The 22,198-nt window shown below is 40.1% G+C and overlaps 1 protein-coding gene across 2 annotated transcripts in view; it reads right to left on the bottom strand.

Annotated features, from left to right (window-relative positions):
- Positions 1-22,198, bottom strand: part of Trpm3 (transient receptor potential cation channel, subfamily M, member 3) — an 870,412-nt gene that overhangs the window by 278,450 nt on the left and 569,764 nt on the right. For both annotated transcript variants that reach the window (NM_001191562.1, NM_001354180.1), the window contains 2 exon segments: positions 1,780-1,984; positions 3,198-3,277. In NM_001191562.1, the coding sequence (NP_001178491.1) occupies positions 1,780-1,984; positions 3,198-3,277 (285 nt within the window).

Below are 22,198 nucleotides of genomic sequence, written 5' to 3'. Positions count from 1 at the left end.
ACACAGTGGGCATGTGAAAGCTGACACCCCTATGGAAATACTCTAATGGATCTTTAGGCTTCCAGAAAGTCCAAGAAGCTATTTCCCTGAACAATTTCTATCATTTGCATACATCTATTAAGCACTAGACATGCATCAAGTATCTTTCATCCTCACAAATATCACGGGAATAAACGTTACCGGCTTTCTAGGTAGAACATTTGAGGTTCCTATAAATTAGATGGTCTAACAAAGACAGACAGTGAGAATTTACCTAGACTTGTGACTTTAAGAGCATACATCTATTTTGATTGAATATAGAGTTTCCCTCAGAGCAAAACAACTGTTAGTTTTAGTATCAGGCACCATTCAAAGCTCTTAATATGCCATTAATTCCTAAAACAGTCTCCTGAAGTAGAAGTTTCCATCTCATTTTATACTCAGGGAAACTAAGGCACTAGGATTAACTTGGACCGTCACCCAACCAACAAGCGACAGCACCAGGCTATGCAAAAATGCCAATGGATCTCTATTTCAAGGTCAGCAAGAAAGCTACAGAGCTTGACCTTTCAGAATTCTGTACAAGCATTGACTGAAAATGTAAATTAAAGTATATGAACTAATAGAGTCGTACATCAAAGGAGATTCCTTTAAAGCATGAGTTGAATGCCTTTTCAATTTCTTTTACAGCCTAGGGGAAATGAGAATATTAATAATGCCGGCTAAATTAGTTCATACCCACTGACATGTCCAGTGTCCTGCAGATGCCTCACACCTATTATCTAGCTAGCTCAACAGCCAGAAGCAAGTTTGCTGAACTAGAAAACTTCCAGAACACATGCTATACTTTTTATTCTTTGAAAATTCTGTGAGTCACCTCAAGAATATTTCATGGGAACTACAGTTTTGACATGACAAAAATTCTATATGTCTATCAATTCCTTGAAAAAGATATTTTCCTTTTCCATTGAGACTATCACTAACCCTGTTGCTTGGAGAAAATATACCTGATATGGATTTTAAGATCTCTGTCAAGACAAGGCAGGAAACAATCTGGGAAATGTGCTAATAAGAAAAACACAGAAACCTAAAGGGAACATTCTTTTTCTCTCCAAAGCTGGGATAAAGGATTTAGAAAAAGTCCAAGTAGACGAGACACAGAAAATAACATTGCAAATTGTACAAAACTTTAGAAAATACTTAAAGAAGACAAGTACCACCTTTTCTCTCATATGTGAAGGCCAGAGAGCAGTGGATCTGAATGTAAGAGTGGTAATGGGAGAGGAGGCCCTTGGTCCTGTGGAGGCTCCATGCCCCAGGGTAGGGGGGATGCTAGGGTAGGGAGGTGGGAGTGGGTGGGTGGGTGGGGAAGCACCCTCATAGAAGCAGGGGGGATGCGATAGGGGGTTTGTGGAGAGGAAACCGGGAAGGGGGATAGCATTTGAAATGTAAATAAATAAAATAACCAATTAAAAAAAGATGATGAAGTTTCAGGAGGCAGGCGAATAAAGAAGTGATGGATTTGGTCAATGCCTATGTATGCGCATATGCAAACAACATTGAACCACATGCTCATATCCAATGATACATATTAACAAGAATAAAAATCAGTTAATCATTTGATCTCATGCTAATCATCTAAAAAGGTCTAGGGAAGGTTCTCTTTTCCCTACTTTATAGACATTCTCCCAGGAAGTGACAGAGGCCAGGCTAGCCTGAAACCTACAACCCAGGCTCTCAGCTGTTCGCTTATAGGATGTGACACTATGTCTGGGAATGAGTGACCGTTTGTCGTATTACCATGGCTTTGTTGGAATGACCGCCTCCTTGGAACTCAATAGTCCCAAAAGCATCCGTTGGGCTGAGCTGAGTGTGTTTGCTGATAGACCACTTCTCAGACTGGATGTCATTTCGGGAGAGGCGACTCTCATTTTTCTCATTCTGAAGCACAGAGATACTGGGAGTGAGTCCGACATGCTGGCCTATCAGGCGCCCACAGCAACACCTGTAACAGGAGAGGTTAAAGTGAACATTTTTCATCAGCCATTGCTGGAACACGTGCTCAGGCATCCCGTTATAGAAACCCACAGATCACGCTGACCCACTCTAGTTAAGTGGCAAATGAGGTCCCAGAATGCAGCCTTATCAGAAAGATGGTGGGTGGAGGTTTCCTGTGACACCATCTACTGCTCTTCCCCACCATCCAGCTCATCTACATCAATAACTTCCTTTCCTTCGCCACCCACACCTTTCAGTATTTGGATTATTGTTTGGGGCAGGGCAATTATGAACAAAAGTTCTTTAGATTTTTTTCCACTTGTACCTGCTCCGTGGAAGACGCTAAAGAGCTTCGATGGAAGAGTTTTAACGTGTAAATTTAAATGAGGACTCTCACTTCTATATGAGTCACAGTCCAACCCGTCTCCCTGACTGATGTTTGCTGTCAAATATTCAATTCTGAGAATAAAAATCTATAAGGTTTTCTTTGAAGAAGAAATGGAAACTCAAAATTTGTTCCATCTGTCATCAAAATGTCCTTCATGTGTTATAACAGCCATTATCACAATTATTAGTAATGATAGTTATATGCACAGCCACCATTCTCTTAAACACTAACAATTGAGGATACTCTGATGACAAAAAACGATTGGAGTGCTGAAGGTTACAATGTATCCAAGGTTATGTGTCTATCTATAGCTGTAAGATTTGCCTTTGAAGCCATCTTTTAAAATTGCCATTCCAAAAGGCCTTTCCAGATGACGATGGACAACTTTAGCTTCCTGCTTTATAGATCACTGATTTTTCTGGAAGGTAACTGTAGTACCACCCCTTAGCCCCAAAATGCACAGAGGAATCTGAAGGTCTAAACCCTAGTTAAGACAGTCTTTCATTTAATTCTGTCTTTCTTTTACTTTAGCAGGGCATGAACAGTCTGACAAAATATTTAGATGAAAAAAATTAAGGATTTGTAACAAAAAACATAGAATACTGTTATATACAGCAATCAGTTATTTCTATGATGGTAGATCTCTTATACAGACATTTCGCTGATGAATATTAATGGTAGCTGAGGCATATTAATCAGTGCAATATATTTGCTTCAAAAATATATTTAATCTGACAGTGGTTCCATTGCAGTATGTGATATAATATTAATTGTACTCTATCCCCATAATTATTACTTTACATTCTTAACACATTAAAGACAACAGCATTACCTATGGGGGTCTTTGGTGCTGGGTATGATGTGAACACATTCTCTTTTATAAAATGCTCTTTCAATCCAGGATTTCTGAGCCTGAAACAAAAAGAGAGAGAGAAGAAAAAAAAAGATGAACATAATTTTTAAATCTTGTTGGCTAGGCAGCAATATGATGTAATCACACAATACACTAGTTTATCATAAATGGATTGCCCATTGCAAACCATCTAGCCAGCCAACCTGCTGACTGGGTTAACATTATAACATCGAGAATAAAAGAAATAGAAAGGCTGGAAAAGTGTTAATAATAGGATTGTAGACATGCTCGTTGTGATTTCTAAAGGACGGAAACACAAAGCTACTCATAGAGAAAATGAAATTGAAGGAACAGAACATGACATTTATAATCTTACATGAAAACAAGATTCAAAAGCCAGAGGAAATACATGTAGCTCAGTATCATGTTTTCATGGTCAATGCTTCCATTAGATTTTCCTGACAGAAGGAACGCAAGATGGCAGAGGGAGTGCGTGACTCAAACTGCTATGTCACTAAGGTCCCGGAAATTCAAGTCTGTGACACAGAGGAACAGCGAGCTATTAAAGGAAATGGGAAGGCAAGGAGGACAGATACAAGCAGAGCCCCGATGTTCCTAGGTAACGCTTGGAGAGCGAATAGACACATTTCCCCCTCACATCCTACATACATGCAAAAAAAATATACCTTCTTAGAAAAGATGTTGTTGAGATCATTCACTCAGAAACCCTGTTGTCAAGATGTGGCCCAAGATGAACAAGGGGTATCCCATTAAATGGAAGGATACCCCAAGTAGTATCTATCCTGAATGTATAAACTATGGACTGTAGACCATATTACCCCACCATAACTATGAATGAAGCCCTATACATTCATAGATGAAAAACATCATGTCATGGTACCAAAAGACTGTAGACCCTGGATTCTTTTGTTCAAAAGCATTAGAACTAGTAGAGAAGTCTCCACTAAAACCACTAAGCTTCTCGGGCAATTCTTTCCCTAACTTATTTAAGATTTACTGAGGCAAACCTTAGCTATTTCATGGTACTATCTCACCATCACCCTTAGATTTATATTCTTAAAATATTCTGGCCCAAGGTACAAATGAGTTGTTCACTTGACCTGTGTCAGTCACTGGTGGGAACTGTTACTAGCTCCTGCTTGCAGGATGTAATTAGTCCTGATTCCCTGGCCATAAAGTGCTGTCTAAGCCTTTTGCATTCTGGTGTACACTTGTTCCTTTCATCTCATACAATGGAGGTCCATTTATGCATGTGACATCCACAGCAATAGTTCTTTAATACTAATATAATGAATATTGCAAACATGGCCACATGAAGGTGGTTGAGGGGCATCAAAAGACGATTCTGTTACAGGAATGATCACAACTGGGTCACTTAAATTTTGTTTTACCCCCATTGTCTTTATTTAAAGGAGCAACCCATACTGTCTCAAAGGTCTCCAGGTTCAGGTGGACCTCCACACACTTATACACACAGAAGGCATTTATAACTTTGTTTGCAGCTGGCGTGAAAAAAAATCTATCCTCAAAGAGTTTCCCTCTCCAATCAGCAGGAAAAAACAACTGGCTCCCTCTCTGAGGTAGAAATTAGCTCAGCAGCAGAGATAACCAGCCTTTATCTCTGTGGAAAGCCTGTAAATTAAACTATTCATACGTAGCCCATGGTGCTGAAACACTGAATACTTTTGTTGATGTTATCTCTTGGCAGAAAGAGGTAAGACGTTCCTCACTGGATATTTGAAACCCACTTTCCCTACACCTTGGGGAACAGTAAAGAAAGAATGTTACTTTTGTATCCCATCCTGGCGAGCCTTCAAAATAATCTTTTGGGGGAAGCATCCGCCTGCTATGGTAAGTGCTGAGTCATCTCCCAGGACTGGGAGTTGAGAAAGCAGCATGTGTGGGATGCAAAGCCTACAGCTGAGAAAGGAGCTTGAGTGGGACTTTGGTAGAGGAGAGCAGTTAGGAATTCTTTTGTCCTCAGTTTTTCCTGTCTGTATACTGGGTATAATGATAACGCTGGATACATCGGCTTGTTATTTGGGGAGTACCACAAACGCAAATGACTTCAAGAGGAGACCGATCTTGGCTTGCTTGTTTGTTTGTTCTTTTGTTGAGACAGATTCTCACTCTGTAGCCTTGGCTTGCCTAGTGATCATTCTGAAATCTGACCCTTAACTTGAAGCAGTCACTATCCTGAGCCTCCCAAGTACCAAGAGCAAGGCGTGTGCTGTCATGGCAGACTTCTAGGCTAATTCTGATACTATAAATCCATATGGAAGTTCATATGACGGTTCAATAAAATAATTAATTGCAGCAGTAGCAACCTCTGTTTGGATCATAGAGCCCTGGACTGGTCACTAATGAGATATGAAGAAAAGTTTCTTACTTTCTCTGAATCTCACATATAGCATATAGATCCTAAGCTACGATGGAGGGTTTCCTGAAAAACAGAACAAGTAGTCCATCTCAGCACAAAGTAGGAGCTCAGCCAGGACTCACAATGGATATTTGTTAACGGTCCATCATGTGCTTGAATCCACAAAAGCGCACTGATGGGTAAGGACCACTACTGTCTCTGTTTTATCAATGAAGAAACGGAACCAGGGAGAACCAGCAAGCGAGTTCCAAAGCCACAATTTGCTTTTGAGTAGGCTTGCTCCAGGATCTTTCCTTTTACTCCATGGATACGCTGCTTTGCCACAGGAGACAGGCCTGGTTCTAAATGTCCTTTATGTGTGCAGAGCCTTCTGAGATGTCTGGGACTAGTTCTGTGTTAGGACCACACTGGTTTCCTGGTGGCATGTGGGAAACCTATTCAGACTCGTTCCTTCTCCTCCTTTCTCCCCAGTCCAGCCCTCAAGCATGATAAAGGGGGAACTCCCTACCAACTGTTCTTCCTCTCCCCTTGGGTTAATGGATGGGATTACTTACTACTTTAGAAAGACCCCAATGTACAAGGCAGAAGTTAGAGAAGGGGTCAATGTTCTTGATTCTGCTTCAACAAAGAAATGGAATCATGGCAGAACTTTAAACTTGAGAATATAGGGGGAGGGGTTAAGGGGCATGCCAGAATGAATCAGACTCTTCAAGAACATTGTTACTATTAGTTTCAATTTTGGGGTTCTTGCAAGCTTCAGTGCGATGGTGTATAGAAAAATTATTCCATACGGATCGTCCGTTCGTTAGTCTTTCAGTTAGAAGGAGATTGGACTTGTGTGGAGTCGAGCAACTTAATTGCCCTCTCAAAGAAGAAAAGCAGCCCTCTTGTGAGTGAATGGATGAGAACATATTTGTGTTCCTTAGTTTTAGCAGATTAATCAATTCCTTTCCAAGGTACAATTGGGAGGAAAAGAGAGGTGAGTTATAAAGATCTTCCCATCATTCATAATAAACGTCGACACTTTGTATTTATAAGACAAGTCTAATTCATCATAGGAAGAATGCGTACAGAACAAACCACTTAGGAATTCTCCAAAACATGCATAATTGACTCTGCTCCATTGTAGGTTGGCTTTATTGTGCTTTGATTTAGGTTATCAGTGTGGACAGATACTCAATTATAAAAATTATTTTTTTGGAAAGGGCATATTTTGACATCCAATTGTGATTTAACTTGCTGCCTAAATGAATTCCCTTTTTCTTTTGTTTAAGGGCTTTGAACTATGCTGCATGAAGCTTTAGACTTTGCTCCAACACCCTACTAAGTTAGCACAGAGCGATTATTCTCATTGTCAGGAAGCAAGAAATAAATCTGACATGCATTTCCTGCTGACCTTTTAATTCTCTTCTAATGCAAAACTTTGATGGAGAGTTTGCCCTGGTAGCTTTGCTTTTGAATTATTCTACAGAAGTCTCCTGTCCTCTTACAGAAGGTGGGTCCTATTGGCCCTCATTGAATCACTTCTGGACAGTCTTTTCTAGAGGTAGCATGGTCAGGTAGCCATACCGACTTTGTCGGGGTCTCATTCTTTCTTGTCTTTCTGCACTATCAGCTAATAATTAAAGGACGTCCTTTTCAAAACAGAAATAAGGGCATCTGCGTTTTGAACAAGGTATAGTGGTTTACCATAAGGAATGAAAGCAAGAGTTATTTTCAAGAATTAAACATGTAATCAATAAAACATTAAGACGAGAGAGAGCAAAACAAACCCATAAATATTGCCTCATACAAAAGGAACATTAAGTCATTACGTAAACTCTGTTTTACCCAGGCTTTGCTCCTAACCTTAAAGCCCCAGCAACTCCGCTCTGTCTTCCCTTAACCTCCCTACTGCTGCAGACTCCAGCCTTTCTCCGGGAGGAAAGAGTTGCAATACAAATTTAGCAGCTCAGTAACACAGCCAGGTAATCCCAAGATTAAAAAGAAAGTATATGAACTTTCTGCAGACGAATTGTGAGGAACAGCTCTGAGTTCTGTTCGCCATCCATTAGCGTTTCCAGTTTCAAGAGGCCATGCAGTCTTCATTAGAGCAAAATACGAAAATATATGTTCATTTCCCCTCTGATTTCTCTGTGCACTCCCTCCATGTATTTCTTTAGTCTTCCTCTAAATCCCCACACCCAACACGGACAAGTCAAACAAGAGAAAAGTTAGCTGGAATCATTTACCTGCTCTCTGACTCTGGCTGGTAGCAAGGCAGTCCCCCTGCACAGCTTCTGTTGCTTTCATTTTGCTGTGACTGGGGCTGGCCATCCCGTTAATAATGCTCGGATGACCGCCCACTGGAAAAAAAAGTCACTTGCCAGGCTCTTCCCCCAGAGACATTTCAAGTAAGCAATGAACTTGGGCAGATTGGCCCCTTGGAATGTCCTGGTGCTCCAGGATTAGCCTCACTAAGAGTCCCATGAACATTCCCTCACAGTCTTCATACACTGCTTGATTTGAACACCTAATCTGAAGCCAGGAGAAAAACAAATCCCTGGAGAGATCAGGTTTAACTAGCACAAGTCCTAACTGCTCCCTACCCCACCTCCAACTTTTCTTTTTTCCACTTTCAGGGAAGAAAAAAAAAGAAAGAAAGAAAGTAAAAAAGAAAAAAAAGCTTGCAAGAGTGTGATAAGGTGCTCCGAGTTCTGAAAGTTCAGCTTTGGAAAGAAAATCTCTTTAAAGAAACAGTGTATTAATGCTCCCAGTAGTTCGAACACACAAGAGGCATTGTTCTCCCACTGCACAGAATAGAACGATAGTATTTCTTTAAAGAGAAACTGCTAAAAACCCTCAGTGTTTCAAAGGAACCCTTTGGTCCCCGAACATGAGCCGAAGCAGAATGCAGCTGGGGTTGGGCAAGGAGCTTCCACAACTAGATGTTAACAAAACTTGTCTGATCACACTTCTCATCCACAGCCTTTCTTTCCCTTGCCCAGACCAAATGCACAAGAGACCTGTACTCCCTGTTTCTGTATTAGAAAGTGAGGAGCCGGGAGCTCAGTGTAGGTAGAGCTGGGACCAGGGAAAACAGTGCTGAGTCAGCTTTGTGTCTTCACTCTGAAACTCTTGCTGGTATGTAGTCATGGAGAGAGAGAGAGAGAGAGAGAGAGAGAGAGAGAGAGAGAGAGAGAGAGAGAGAGAGAGAGAGAGAGAGAGAGAGCAAACAGACTTTTTTTTTGGTTCTTTTTTTTCGGAGCTGGGGACCGAACCCAGGGCCTTGCGCTTCCTAGGAGCAAACAGACTCTTAAGCAGTGAATGACTGGGTGACAGTCAACTGGGAGGTTGCCCTCCAGCAGTAAATGATCTGAGAAGGTGCCTAGGTTTTGATTTTCATAGTCCTGTTGCTTTGTGTCAGAATAAATGGTATGTGTCGTGTGTACAATAAAAATGACAATGACAACCAAGTGACTTACTTATTTCACACTTGTATGGATTAGCTTCTGAACCAGCTAGCCATCTTTACTGTCTGTGTGCTTTGTAAGACTGATCCCCGAATTTGCTGGTCCTTCCCTCAACCATAGTTTCCCAGAGAGACAAGAGACAAACATGTACCTACTGACTTTCAATGTTTGAAACATGGTAAAAAAGATTTAAGTGAAAAATCGCACCAAGTTTTCTCATGAAACACCAATGGTTCAGTGGGCAAAGCGTTTGAGTCTCCAGAAACTGCCTAAAGCTAGACACCTTGGTGTTTGTTTGGTAAGTCAGCATTTCTATGGCAAAATGTGAAACAGAGGCCAGGACAATCCTCAGACAGTCCTTGGCCAGTTAGTCTGAGATATGTAGCAGCAGACAACAAAGAGACCTTGTCTCAAACAAGGCGGAAAAGAGGTACTGACACCCAGGGCTGTTCTCTGACCATGCAGATGCATAGTGGTGCGTACATGTGTTCTCTGGTCTTTCTCTCTCTCCATCCCCTCACAGATTGTTTTTTGTAAAAGGGACAAATGTTCTTTATCTGTCAAAGAAATTAGCCACAAACTTAATGCACCTAAGAGTAGTTTTAACTATTCTTTCTAATTGAATCATCAGAGATTGTCTCTACAGCATTGTTTAGACTACAGAACTGGACACCAAATCCACTGATATAAGATTAATTAAATTATGGTTTATGCCACTTGAAGATCACAGAAAGGTTTCGGGGAGAAGCATACATTTTCATGTTGCTATGTTCAAAAAAAAGTAAGCTACAGAAAAAAAGTAGGAAGAAAAAGGCAAATTTTAGATAAAAAGATGATAGACAACGAGGTGAGTTTTCATTTTATTCTGTTTGCTTTTCAGTTTTCCCTTGCTGTCATGGTACACATCTGGGGTCAGAAAAGCACATGTGTGCTTTTTGGCTATCGAGGTCTATCTTGTGCTCACAGGAGGGCATGAGGACGGTGCTCAGAGGAGCATTATTTAGAAAGAATCTCAGGAAGAGTGAAGAGATACTCCAAGGGAGAATCTGGAAAAGAAAGGGGTTTTGTTTTATTTGGTGTTTTTGTTGTTGTTTTAACATATGGGGTGAAATTTCTGGAGAGACACAAAGAGAGAAACCAACAGTGAGAGAAAGAAAGAAGGAAGTGGAAGGGAAAAAAGAACGGAAGAGGTAAGTGGGTAGACAAATACTTTGAAAGACAGAGATGACAGTGTAACAGTAGTCAACTACGAGACTAAATCAACAGATTTTCAGTAATCTTCCTGACGTAGAAAGACTTAACAATTCACCTCTTTCAACACCCTTCATTAGTAGATTTCCTCATCTTATTACAATAAATCATGAGCTCAATTATACAAGTAGAGTCTTTTATCACTTTTCTATGCCTGCATTTTTATTCTTTCTAATCCCGTTTCATTTGTTTGGTTTTGCTTGTTTTTCTTTTTTTTAAAGAGAAGTATTCAATAGAACATGAGGTGTGAGTTGCCTTCCATGAAATTTACACGCGGGATGGAAATATCGCTATAGAGCTCTGGGTCTTTCCTGGGAGCTGAAACAGGAAGTTTCAGGACAGCTGGAGCTTTCACAGGAGATGGGGAGGACACTTTGAGTCAGAAGAGTAATTAGCTCCAAAGACTTGCATCTCAGAGTCACTTTACATAGAGATCTCTTCACACCTAGAGCATCATCAGCGAAGCGGCAGCTCCCAGAAGGGCCTATTACCGGGCTGCTTTAGATGAAGTTCCGGAAGACATCTTGAACAATGGAAGACCACATGCGCGGCCGTAGCTATGGTTACTCCTCACTCCCACGTTCATGCCACAGCAGATTCGCCTTACTCTCTACATTTGTCATTAATGAAACATTGCATTTGAGAAGATGACACCAAGAAGGTTTGTTGGCCCACAATTCTTTAAAAAGTAAAATTAGATTTTCTGTCAGTAGAAACTAGATTTGAATGTGTAAAGTTAATATTGCATTGCTATAAGGACCTGCCAAGAGTCTGTTTGATGTTTCTATTTGGTAGCAAGGACAAAGGGCATGACATAGATTAGGGGTCAACACACATTTTCAGCAAAGGGCCAGCCAGTATGTACTTAAGGATATTAGAGAACAGTAAGTCCCTGCCTTAATACTCAACTACTTGGCTATCATGAGGTCACAAAGATGATCATGATTTAGAGTATTTTATTTTAATGAAGAGGATAGTGGGCTGCAACTGATGTGTATGGTCAACCTTTGGGACAGAAAGAAAAACAGGACTGTGCAATGGGGTGTCAGGAGAGATGGTTGGCTTTGTGGCACCAACACTTACTTGTCTCTGCTCTTCTTTTCTTTCAGCATGACATACAACTTCTCTTCAGTCACCTTTTTCTGTCTTGCTTTTCCCTGTAATAGGTCCAGCCTCAAATATCTCACTGCCCAGAGCCTCTGACCATCTTAGCCAAAGGAACAATGCGTTATTCCATCAAGTTGTCGCCCCTTGTCTTCTTGTATGACCCCCTACTGGGAAGCAGGTCTCCAAGGGCAGTAATGGCAGTCTGTGACTATTGGAAGCAGAGCACTTGGAACTATGGCACTGGGGAGGCACACAGAAACCATTCCCTTTCCTGAAGAATAAAATCCTCCCTTAGAAATGAACACCATTAGGTAGACTTGTACCTCCAAAAAGGAGACTTGAGGGCTAACTTACGTAGGCATTTATGCTGGGCTTGTAGCAATGTAGTTTTGTGTGTGTGTGTGTGTGTGTGTGTGTGTGTGTATCCTGATACCTAAAAATATCATCATCTAGGAATTCATTTATTTCTTATTCAGAAATGAAAATGAATCCATTAGTAATATTTATCCAAGCCCTGTGGTGCGGGCCTGTAATCCCACCTGCTCAGGAGGCTGAGGCAAGAATATCTTAAGTTCAAGGTGTGCCTGAGCAGCAGTGTAAGTTCAAAGATAAAGTCTTGATGACTAAAGGGGACCACCTCCAAATGAAAAGTGAAAAGAGTGCTGTAGGCAACAGAACTCACCGATCGAGTCCTTGTCTAGAGTGCATGAAACATTAGACTCAATCCCCAGGACCACATAAAACAAAAGCCGTGTGGAGTTGAAAATCATGATGATATCAGAAAAGTGACTGCCATTTAGGAAACACTGACAGCTCCTCTTCTTCGCCCAGGAAACCTTAAAACTCCTTGTTTTCATTTTAAGTCATGAAAACAAGTGTGAGTTGCCATTGACTATTAACAGTGCCAGAAGACATGGCAAGGCCAGTGCTTCTGGGTCACACTGTCACTAGCATGTTCCTTTACAGCAATTGATCATACCATCCCTATTCCTTTATGTATAGTCTGTGCCCAATCAAGAACAGCTCAGTATTGGAAGGCTTCGGGCTCTGAGTCTAGAAGTATTTTAACCAAATCTCTTAACTTCTTTGCAAGCCTTAACACTCTTTCTGTCTAGGTCAAACAAAATATTGATAGTGCCCCTGATCTGCCAAGAGGTTCCACACTTACCAGCCATTGGGCATGTCGTTATTTCCCTCAGAAGGTTGGGTTATTCCTTTGGTACCGAGTCAATGCCTCTGTATTCTTAAGACTGCCTAAAACACTTTGTTCTTTGAGAGGCTTGGCTAGCCAATGCGAGCGAGAACAACCATGACCTTGTTCTACACCCATACTTTGCTCCCACTCCAATCAGCAGCAGGCTCATGTACTATTCTAGTGACTTATTTCTGGTTCAGTAGGTACTCTCATCCACTTGCTTGTCTCTTCTCTTTATGCACTTCTGGACCTACTATGGCTCAGATAAAGCTTGGACCTCTCCAAGAAGAATTATTTTCTTCCCCATTCTAGTTTCTCTTTGTTTCTGGAGGACTGTAACACCCTCATTTCTAGAATTAACTTTGGAAAATAATGTGTCTATGGACTGGAATTGTTTTAAATAGAACTTATTTCATAGCACCTAAATTAAGTCAGTAAGTCACATATTCCAGTTATAAATGAAACTCATCTTTTATCAACAGGTCATGTTGTGAAAAATCAATTTTAAATGTGCTCAGAATTTGAATGTAGAATGGCCATTCTACATAGTCTTCTTGGAAATAATTTTTCAATATATTTATATTGGAAATTGTATTTATATTGGAAATGACATTGGAAATTTTTTCATTGTGAAGCAATCAATCATTACTTACCCATAAAACATTATATTTTCACAGCACCCTACTACACAGAGAATATTTTTGAACATAGCAATTCATGCCACCTTTGAAGTAAGGTTATAAAAGAGACATTACAGTAGTTTCTTCTATAAAGGAAAACTGGGGTTTACACAGGTTAAGCATCATGCCAACATTATACACCAGTGATGGCCTCATTCTTCTGTTGCTACTGAGGTCTGTGTTCTTTATTCCCTCACTGACTGTAGTGATGCTACATGATGTTTTTTGTTTTGGTGTGGTGGAATAATGGCATTGGAATCACTCTGGGTTTGTTAAGACATACATTTATTTCATTATGCCCAGAAGACTCTGATGAAAGAGTTGAAATGAAGGTATTGGTCTCTACTTCAAAATTATCACATAACTATTAAGGATTAACCACAGGCTTCAATAGAGGACCATTTCCATACTTAAACATTTAAATGCTCACACAAGCACACTTTTAGGAATGCACTGCCTCTGTTGACCCAAAACATGACAACACTGCTCCCTGTGAAACTGGTTCACATACCGAAAGGTAACAGACTGTAAACTTTATCCTCAAGAAAGAGAAAATGAGAGATGAGGTTATGATCAAAAAGTCTTATGAGACTGGAGCTTGGCATCTGCCTCTAGGGCCAGGAACTTTAAAATGATGGCTCACTGTTAGGAACCAGTATCACTGTGGTAATGTCAGCACACACCTGTGATGCGGGAGGTGCTCTGCATTCGGAGAAGCTGTGCCTTGTCATTAAAGGCAGAGACAGAGTAGTGCAGAGCCATCTTTTAAGCGCTCAGTTCTTTATCGTAGCTCATTTTCCCCATTCTGATTCTGCTAGGAGTTGCCCCCTCCCCTGATTCCCTGCTATTGTACTGAGTCATAAAATTAGAGCATTTTACATTAGGTAGAAATGGGGATAGAATTTATGTAACAAGTTATATCCGGTTCAGAGGCTGATTTTAATTTTGTTTAGCTCTTTTCTCCTGGAGGGAGGAAAATGCTGAGAAAAGCAAAGAATGAGAGTAGATGGATCATGGCAGTCCATCTTTGGAGACTTAGCAAGACCAACTCCCAGGGAACTCTGTTTCTGTATGTCTGTCCGTCCATCTGTCTGTCTGTCCATCTCATACAAGTTTTATCTTATCACAGTAAAATAAATTACCTTCTGGATCCACTTTTGAAGTGAAAGTTTTTTATTTACAAAATAGAGTGTAATTTGGCCATAGGATTTTATTCCTGAAAACTCGATTTTCTGTGGCCATTTAAAGTCCTAAGGCAGTCTGGTGCTGGCACGACTGATCAGGAGTCTTGGGATAGGAATCTTGGCCATGACTAGTTTATAACCGGGTGCCTGACCTTGGAGAAGAGTGGTATGCTCCTCGAGACCTTCAAGGTCAGTTGCAGATCTTAAGGCTGAGGATTCTGGGACACAGTGACCCATGGATTTGTTTTTAGTACCTCATTATGTGTACGAAGACTATAGAGAGGCTCTTTTGAAAAGCAGAGATTTTCAAAATCTTTACACATTCATGGAATTGTTATTCTTTTCATAACCAAGCAATGAAAACATTGCAGAGTGCAAGGTTTTGGGTCTATTCAGTACAAAGTACATAAGAAGATTTGAATTAATAAATAATCCCCAAAAGAATTCTCACCAGGCTCCAGCCATTCTGAAAAATGTCCCCGGCTGAGCTATTCAACACATATGGAAGACTGTAATTCTGTTTCAGTGAGAATCCAAATGTTACTAAGACATTGTTATGATTAAATGATAACTTGGCATTCTGTATTCTGCCTTCAAGAGAGTTTCTAAGACTGGAACATGGTGTTCCCTTCCCCTCTTTCCTTACCAAACGACAAAGCAAAACCCAACATGACTGTTCTAGCCATAATATGCAGAACCTTTCCAAGATTTATAGTTTTTCCTGCCTGAAAGTCTATTAATTATGAATAATTGAACCAGAGGGTAACAGCAACCCCACTTGTATCATTGGAAGCAACATACAAGCATATAGGCCTGACAAGGTCTATGTAGTGTTCCTATCATGCTTGGGGAAATGGAAAACATTTAGATTTTAAGTTAATACAATAGATGTATATCTCTGTCTGCTAGTCATCACTTTCTGTCAAATTGCTTACTTGTTAAGTAGAAAATAAACACTCTGGTGAAATGCTAGTGAAACAGTTCTCATGTTGTAGAAGGTTACCAAGCCTACCTCCAAAACATTGTTACTGCCCTCCCTAAACACCGACTGCCAAGGTCTGTAGCTTACCGGTTGTGTATTTCTTTGCTCATATAACACTTCTTTGGAAGACTTTAGATTAGATCCTGGATATATATATATATATATATATATATATATATATGCATATGCATATATATATGTTTTACATTACATGTACAAGGAAATGAATATGAATTCAAATCTATGCATAAATAATCTTAAAAGATAGCACAACAAATACAGACCAAGGCTCCTATGCAGACCATGGCTTACAATGTTTAAAGTATATAAGTAGGGGTGAGTCTGGGTATAGACTATGAAATTCGAGAGGAGCCCAAGAGAGGGAAAAGAGGAACTGAAGAAGGGGAGGGAGAGGAAAGCATAGGAAAGCAGAAAGGAGGCTGTGAGGGAGTGTGGGAGAGGAAGGGAGGGGAAGAGAGGTTGGGAGGGAGAGAGAAAAGGAACTTCCTAAAACCAAATTATGTTTGAAAATGCAACAATGAAACCTATTCATATAGATATATATTTACATATATATATTATATAAATTAAAAAATTTAAAGAGGAAACTATAAACAGAGGCTCAGCTGAGCAGGTCTAATTGCATATTTAATACATGTATTAAAGCCAGTGCTACCTGGCACATGGCTTTGAGTCGGTGCCTATAGAATTTGAAAATGGTTCATTGGTGCTGGACTCACTTTGTCTTTTAAAATTGTATTGTTTGATTCATTCATTTTATCTTATGTGTATGGATGTCTTGCCTGCATGCATATAGAAGCCCTGTGTATGCCTGACACTCACAGAGGTCAGGAGAGGGTATTAGATTTCCTGGAGTTATAGAGAGTTGTGAATCAGCATGTAACCGGTTTGCTAGAAACCAAACCCAGGTCCTCTGTCAGAATAGTAACAAGGCTCCCAACTGTGGAGTCCTCTCCAGCTCCAGCTCCAGCTCACTTTATTCCTTCTCTCTCTCTCTCTCTCTCTCTCTCTCTCTCTCTCTCTCTCTCTCTCTCTCTCTCTCTCCTCTGTCTCTCTCTGTCTCTGTCTCTGTCTCTCTCTCCTCTCTCCTCTCTCTCTGTCTCTGTGTCTGTCTCTCTCTGTCTCTCTGTCTCTGTCTCTCTGTCTCTCTCTGTCTCTGTCTCCCTGTCTCTCTCTGTCTCTCTCTCCTCTCTCCCTCTCCCTCCCTCTCTCTCTCTCTCTCTCTCTCTCTCTCTCTCTCTCTCTCTCTCTCTCTCTCCCTCTCCCCATTGACGATCAATTGTGTAAAGCTTTCTATGTTTAAGTTTCTGAGGCATAAAACTTTAAAAGTGTTTGTATCCATCGTTTTAAATTCATTGTGTTCTGATCAATGATTCAATTACTCTGTGATGAAATATAACTTAAAACTTTCTCAATATTGTCATTTATACCTACTAGGAGAAGAATAATCAGTTTTCTCCAATGGAGTGACACAGGGGATATCAACTCTAGGACGGGCCTCATCTTCAGAAGTAACTGACCAGCATATAATGGACTCCATGGGCTTTTGTGGGCTTTTATTTGGTTACAGTTCCATGTTTTGCTGTTTTTATTTTTCTTGGAGGTATGTGGTTCTATTTTGTTTTCTTGTCACATTAAGGTTTTGTTGTTTTTTTGAGAAAGAACTTAGATTTTGGTGTGTAGGGAGGGGGAGAAGATTTGGAAGGTCTTGAGGGAGGGAAAGAATGTCATGCAAACATTTAAATTTAACATGAAGAATTCGTGAATATGAATAATGTCTGGACTAGGATAAAAAAAGCTTCCTCAGTTCATTGTAAACCAATAGTTTTATAGAACACTGTAACATGATCTTGCACTTGGCTTTGGGCAATGCTAAATTGCTATGAATGTTTCAAAATGTTTATTCTCAACCTTTGTGCTCTGATCATTCACATGTGGCTTAAGGGATGGCGTCTGACCATGGAGCAGTAGACCTGAATCTGTGGGCAGTGGCCGGTCTCACTGCACCCACATCAACAGTATCGGGGACCTGGTTAGAGATGTGGTGCTGACGCTCCTCAGGCCTACTAAATAGGACTGAGCTAATGGAATTCTCAGATGACCACTTCTCATTAAAGTTGGAAAAAAATGTGTTCTGGAGGAAAACCAGGTAAAGTAAAGACCCATTTAATACCAGTGGTACTAATGAACAGTTTCATTGTTCTTGAAATAGGCCATTCAGTGATCTAATTATTGTCACATGTTTACTACCTTGAACAATCCTGTGAAACGAGGGTTTATGTTACATTCACTTTGCAGGTATAGACGTTGAGGCAGCAGACAGAAGAGGTTCAGTGCCTTTCATCCACAAAGTGGACTATAGGGGCATACAACACCTTAAGAGACATGGGTGGCTATGACCGGTCCTCCAATCAGGGGAGTCTCTTGGTCGGAAGGTGCCTTTGAGCTAGCCTGGCTCATGGATAGTGCTGGGAGAACAAGGTGGATTCACACTTAAAATTTTTTTCTGTTTCATCGGAAAAGAAAAGTGTGTTCTTTCTTAATTACATAATTAAAGGAACATGACTTTAATAATTACCTGTTCTAAACCTCCATATTTTTAGATATGTATTTAAGTTTTTCTTCCTCCTTTTTTTCCCTCAGTCTATAATGGAAGGCTTTTGCTTCTGAACAGTAGCATTGTTCTGAGCAGTGTTGTTCACAAACTCTCACCATCATGTTAATCTTCAGCTCTAGGCTAGGACCATGTCTACCTACCTTTGGGCCGTGTGTGTGTGTGTGTGTGTGTGTGTGTGTGTGTGTGTTAATGCTGGTGGTCACACTGCCTAGCCTACCCTCAGATCTGTGATAATCATCCTGCTTCAACAGGATGTGAACCAGCATGCCATGTTGTCTGTTAACCTTGTAATTCTCTTCCCTGATCTTAAATGCTTGGTACCTGGTGAAAACCCAATAAACATTTTTTTAAAAAAAATAATGAATAACATTATAGATATCTAGAAGATAAATCCTTCAACCATGGAAGGAGTATTCTGTAAGATGCTCATTAATGGGCCAATTCGTTTTTATATTTTCCTAACACATTCTGTACAAATAAACCTGTCAGGTCGTAAAATACCAGGCCAAATGTAACTGTCAGTTTGAAAGCACTGGCATAGTGTTGTAAAGCAGTTACTATGAATCACATGTGTGTGCATGCTCTGTGCACACAGTCATGAATTATTTTCTGTCAGTATTTGGCAGACATTTAACAAGTTTTCTGTTTTCCAATTTTACAATAAAATACATGCTGGAAAACACTGAAAAGGATTACACACACAGACACAGACACACAGACACACAGACACAGACACAGACACAGACACAGACACACACACACACACACACACACACACACACACACACACACACACACACACACACCACTGTTCCTCTTGCTGGCATTATAAGTTGGTTAATTCACTTGAAGAATAATGGGTCCTACACTCACATTCACATAATCCCACATACTTATCTAATTAAAATAAAACAAAAAACTTTTTAAAAAAATTAAAAGACTAATGGATCTATGCAATCATTATTAAATATCTTGAAATAAATATTTCCTGGCCTGAGAAGAAAATAATCTTCAGAAGGCTCTAGATTACCAAATGCTATTTGGGGAGGGTTAGAATTCTTTTCTTAAGGAGCACTGGTGTTCTTATTCCAACCCAATTGCTTATTGGTTAGGTTTCCTCATAGTTTGAATAACACTGTAGTTTTCATTTGTTCCCACTGTGTGTGTGTGTGTGTGTGTGTGTGTGTGTGTGTGTGTGTGTGTGTGTTTGAACCTGGATATATACCTAAATTGGCTGACCAGTGAACCCCTACCATTCTCCTTTTTTGCATTCCCAGAACTTGGATTTCAAGCATATGAGAGCCATACCTGGCTTTTTAATGCAGGCACTGGGGATTGGAATCAGGTCTCCGTGCTTGTATGGCAAGCACTTTACCAGCTGTGTCATAACCTGGTCCCCTTTCAATATTTCAATCTATGGTTAATATAGACTGGGCAGACTATCCTAAGATTAATTTGAAAGTCTAAAGTTAAATATAATTGATGTAATAGAGGAGAACAGATTTTATTTTATCTCAAGTATATTTTAAAAGATGCTCTTAAAATCGGGCTGTCATCCCTTTCTTCAGAATGGTATATTAAAAATTGCTTTGTTTCACAAAGAAAACAAACAAGTAAATATTTGCCCCAGATAGAAATTCGTGTATCTTCTATGTTAAAAAGACTATGCCAGCAGAATTCCAAGTAAGTAGATATTAGTTGATATTCACATATCTTATGGCTGTCTCATGGTGTGGATAGGTTTTCGTGATTAATTGACTCTATAAGTGTGCGGAATACAATCTTGAAATGCTTTGCTCAGCTGAGTGTCAGGACTCATCCTCCATAGTCTTGGATGCAGGCATCCTACCATTCTCGGCCTGCCTGGTGAAGCCCTTCCGGCACTGTCGCTGTGAGTTTTGCTTTTGTATCAGATGTGAACCGGGAGAAAATGCACTGGATCCCAGTGCTGTCCTATTAGTGTCACTGCCATCACAATCCTGTCTCACGTAGAGTACATGGAAAGGACCCTGTGCTAGGGTAGTGGCCTACCTGAACTCTCGGCTTTGACTGGTGACAACTCTTTTATTATCCAGGTGCCCCTTTGCAAATAGGGAGGGACGTCTCCATTTTGTTACCTCACCAGGGACTGTGGTTAAATCTGACCAAGCCTATGACTGCCTGACAAACTTGAGTGTCACATAAGGACTTGTTAGTACAGACGCTCCAGCTTGTGGGCCGATTGATGCATTCTTTCCAGCTTTGGTTTTGTAATTATAGGTGGATGAATTTTAGCAGTTTTAATTATATTCTTCCTTGATTTATACCAAAATGTTAATTTCTTTTGGATTAAATAAGCTTTATATGAATTAATTTGACCCTCCTCCGTCTTAAAAAAAACTATTAGGAATTTCATTAGATTTAAGTAACATGGAATTTGATTACATAGAATATTCTGGGGCTCAGCCTCAGCAGGCCGGGGTACAAGGCAGCTGATTACAACTTAAGCATTGTTTCAATGTGATCTTGCAAAGGATTTCATTAAGTGCAGATTAGTGCATTTATTAAGCTGTTGATAATTGAAGCCTCTTTGGTTTGGTAAGTACCATCCAGTGAGGTAGATTAGTGAGGTTTAATTCGTTGCTCTCAAATAGTAAATGAAGACTTAGCAGAATAATTACATCTCTGTGGGCTAATAAAGATGACATTGCAATGGCACTTCTCCCTCCTTATGCATTTGTGTGATTTCCATTAGGACATTGGGTGGGGGTTCCTCTTATGTCTCAAGAGAAGGCCAAACCTTATCATCTGTAAATGATCAGACGTAGTCACCTAGAGTGGGTAGGCGCAAGAGAGAGGTGAAGTTTGGATATTGTAAGAATGTAAGGTGCCTGCTTAGCCCAAAGACAGAGCATTAAGCCATCTCCTTTCTCTGTGTACTCACACTTTTGATGACAGACTGACTTCTAAGCATAGACTAAGGAGAAGCTGAAGATGTAGTCATCTACAGTGTGAGCGACAAGGATCAGAAGTCAGAATGAAAAGTACTACAGTAGAACTGATAATAAATACATAAACGAACAAATAATAAACAATGTTCTTGTTCCCCCTGCATTTACTTGTCCCTTTGTTCTCTGGCATATGCCATTCTTTATGACTGTTTCATGCATCGTGTTGGTATGGGGATGAATCTGAAGCGCACGTATCTAGGCCTGACATAATTTTGTTTTATAGGATAACATTCAAAAATCTTTATATGAAGGTGATCATTAAGTGACTAAATCCAACATATATAATACTCATAGTATATAATACTCATAGTAACCCTTGAAAATTTCCCTCCAAATATACTGATTCTTGCTTATAAAAACACTGTCTCCCTCCACTTAATGACTTTCCCAAGAACATAACATGTTGTGAATGCCCGCTGTTTGGATAGGCTGGAAATAGAACACCTAAAGTTCATTTTAGTCGATGCTTAGAAGTCAGACTGTCATCAAAAATGCAGGTATGCAGAAAACAGAGATGGCTTGTGCTCTGTCTTTGGGGTATGCAGGTGCCCTATATTCTTGCAATATCCAAACTTCAAGTTAATCTCACCCTTGTGCCCACCTGCTCTATGCTGCTCATCATAAAAACCAAGCTTGCAAGTGCTAAGAGCTCTCCATGAAATGGTCTATCACGTGACTTTATAAGGATGCTTGACTACAGTTCATGACAACTATTCCAAGTAATTTCACAATCTGAAGAACAGAGGGCAGTGAAAGCTTAGTTCTTCGCTGTCATAAGGGACCGCTATTTCATTCTAGAGGTCATTTCCTGAGAAAGTATCTCATGACACTTGTTCGCTACAACATAATAATGATAGTAAAGAAGGTCTCAGTATGACGTGCATGTAAGGACATTAAAGCCAGGAGTTGTAGGTAAGTATTAAAAGCAGTGTGCTTTCTGATGATCATAGCCGATGCCTCTCTGTACTTGTAACTATTTTCAGTGTGGTCATATGTTCACATGTACCACAATGTCATGACTGAATAGATAGTTACTCACAGTTTGAGAGTAAAAAAAATTCCCAGTCTGGCCTTTAGTTTAGACTTATACACTATTCCTG

This window comes from Rattus norvegicus, chromosome 1, assembly GCF_021556685.1.
Source record: "Rattus norvegicus strain SHRSP/BbbUtx chromosome 1, alternate assembly SHRSP_T2T, whole genome shotgun sequence".
Classification (NCBI taxonomy): Eukaryota; Metazoa; Chordata; class Mammalia; order Rodentia; family Muridae; genus Rattus; species Rattus norvegicus.
The sequence above is the reverse complement of the archived record's forward strand: the minus strand, read 5'-3'. Positions and strand labels throughout refer to the sequence as shown.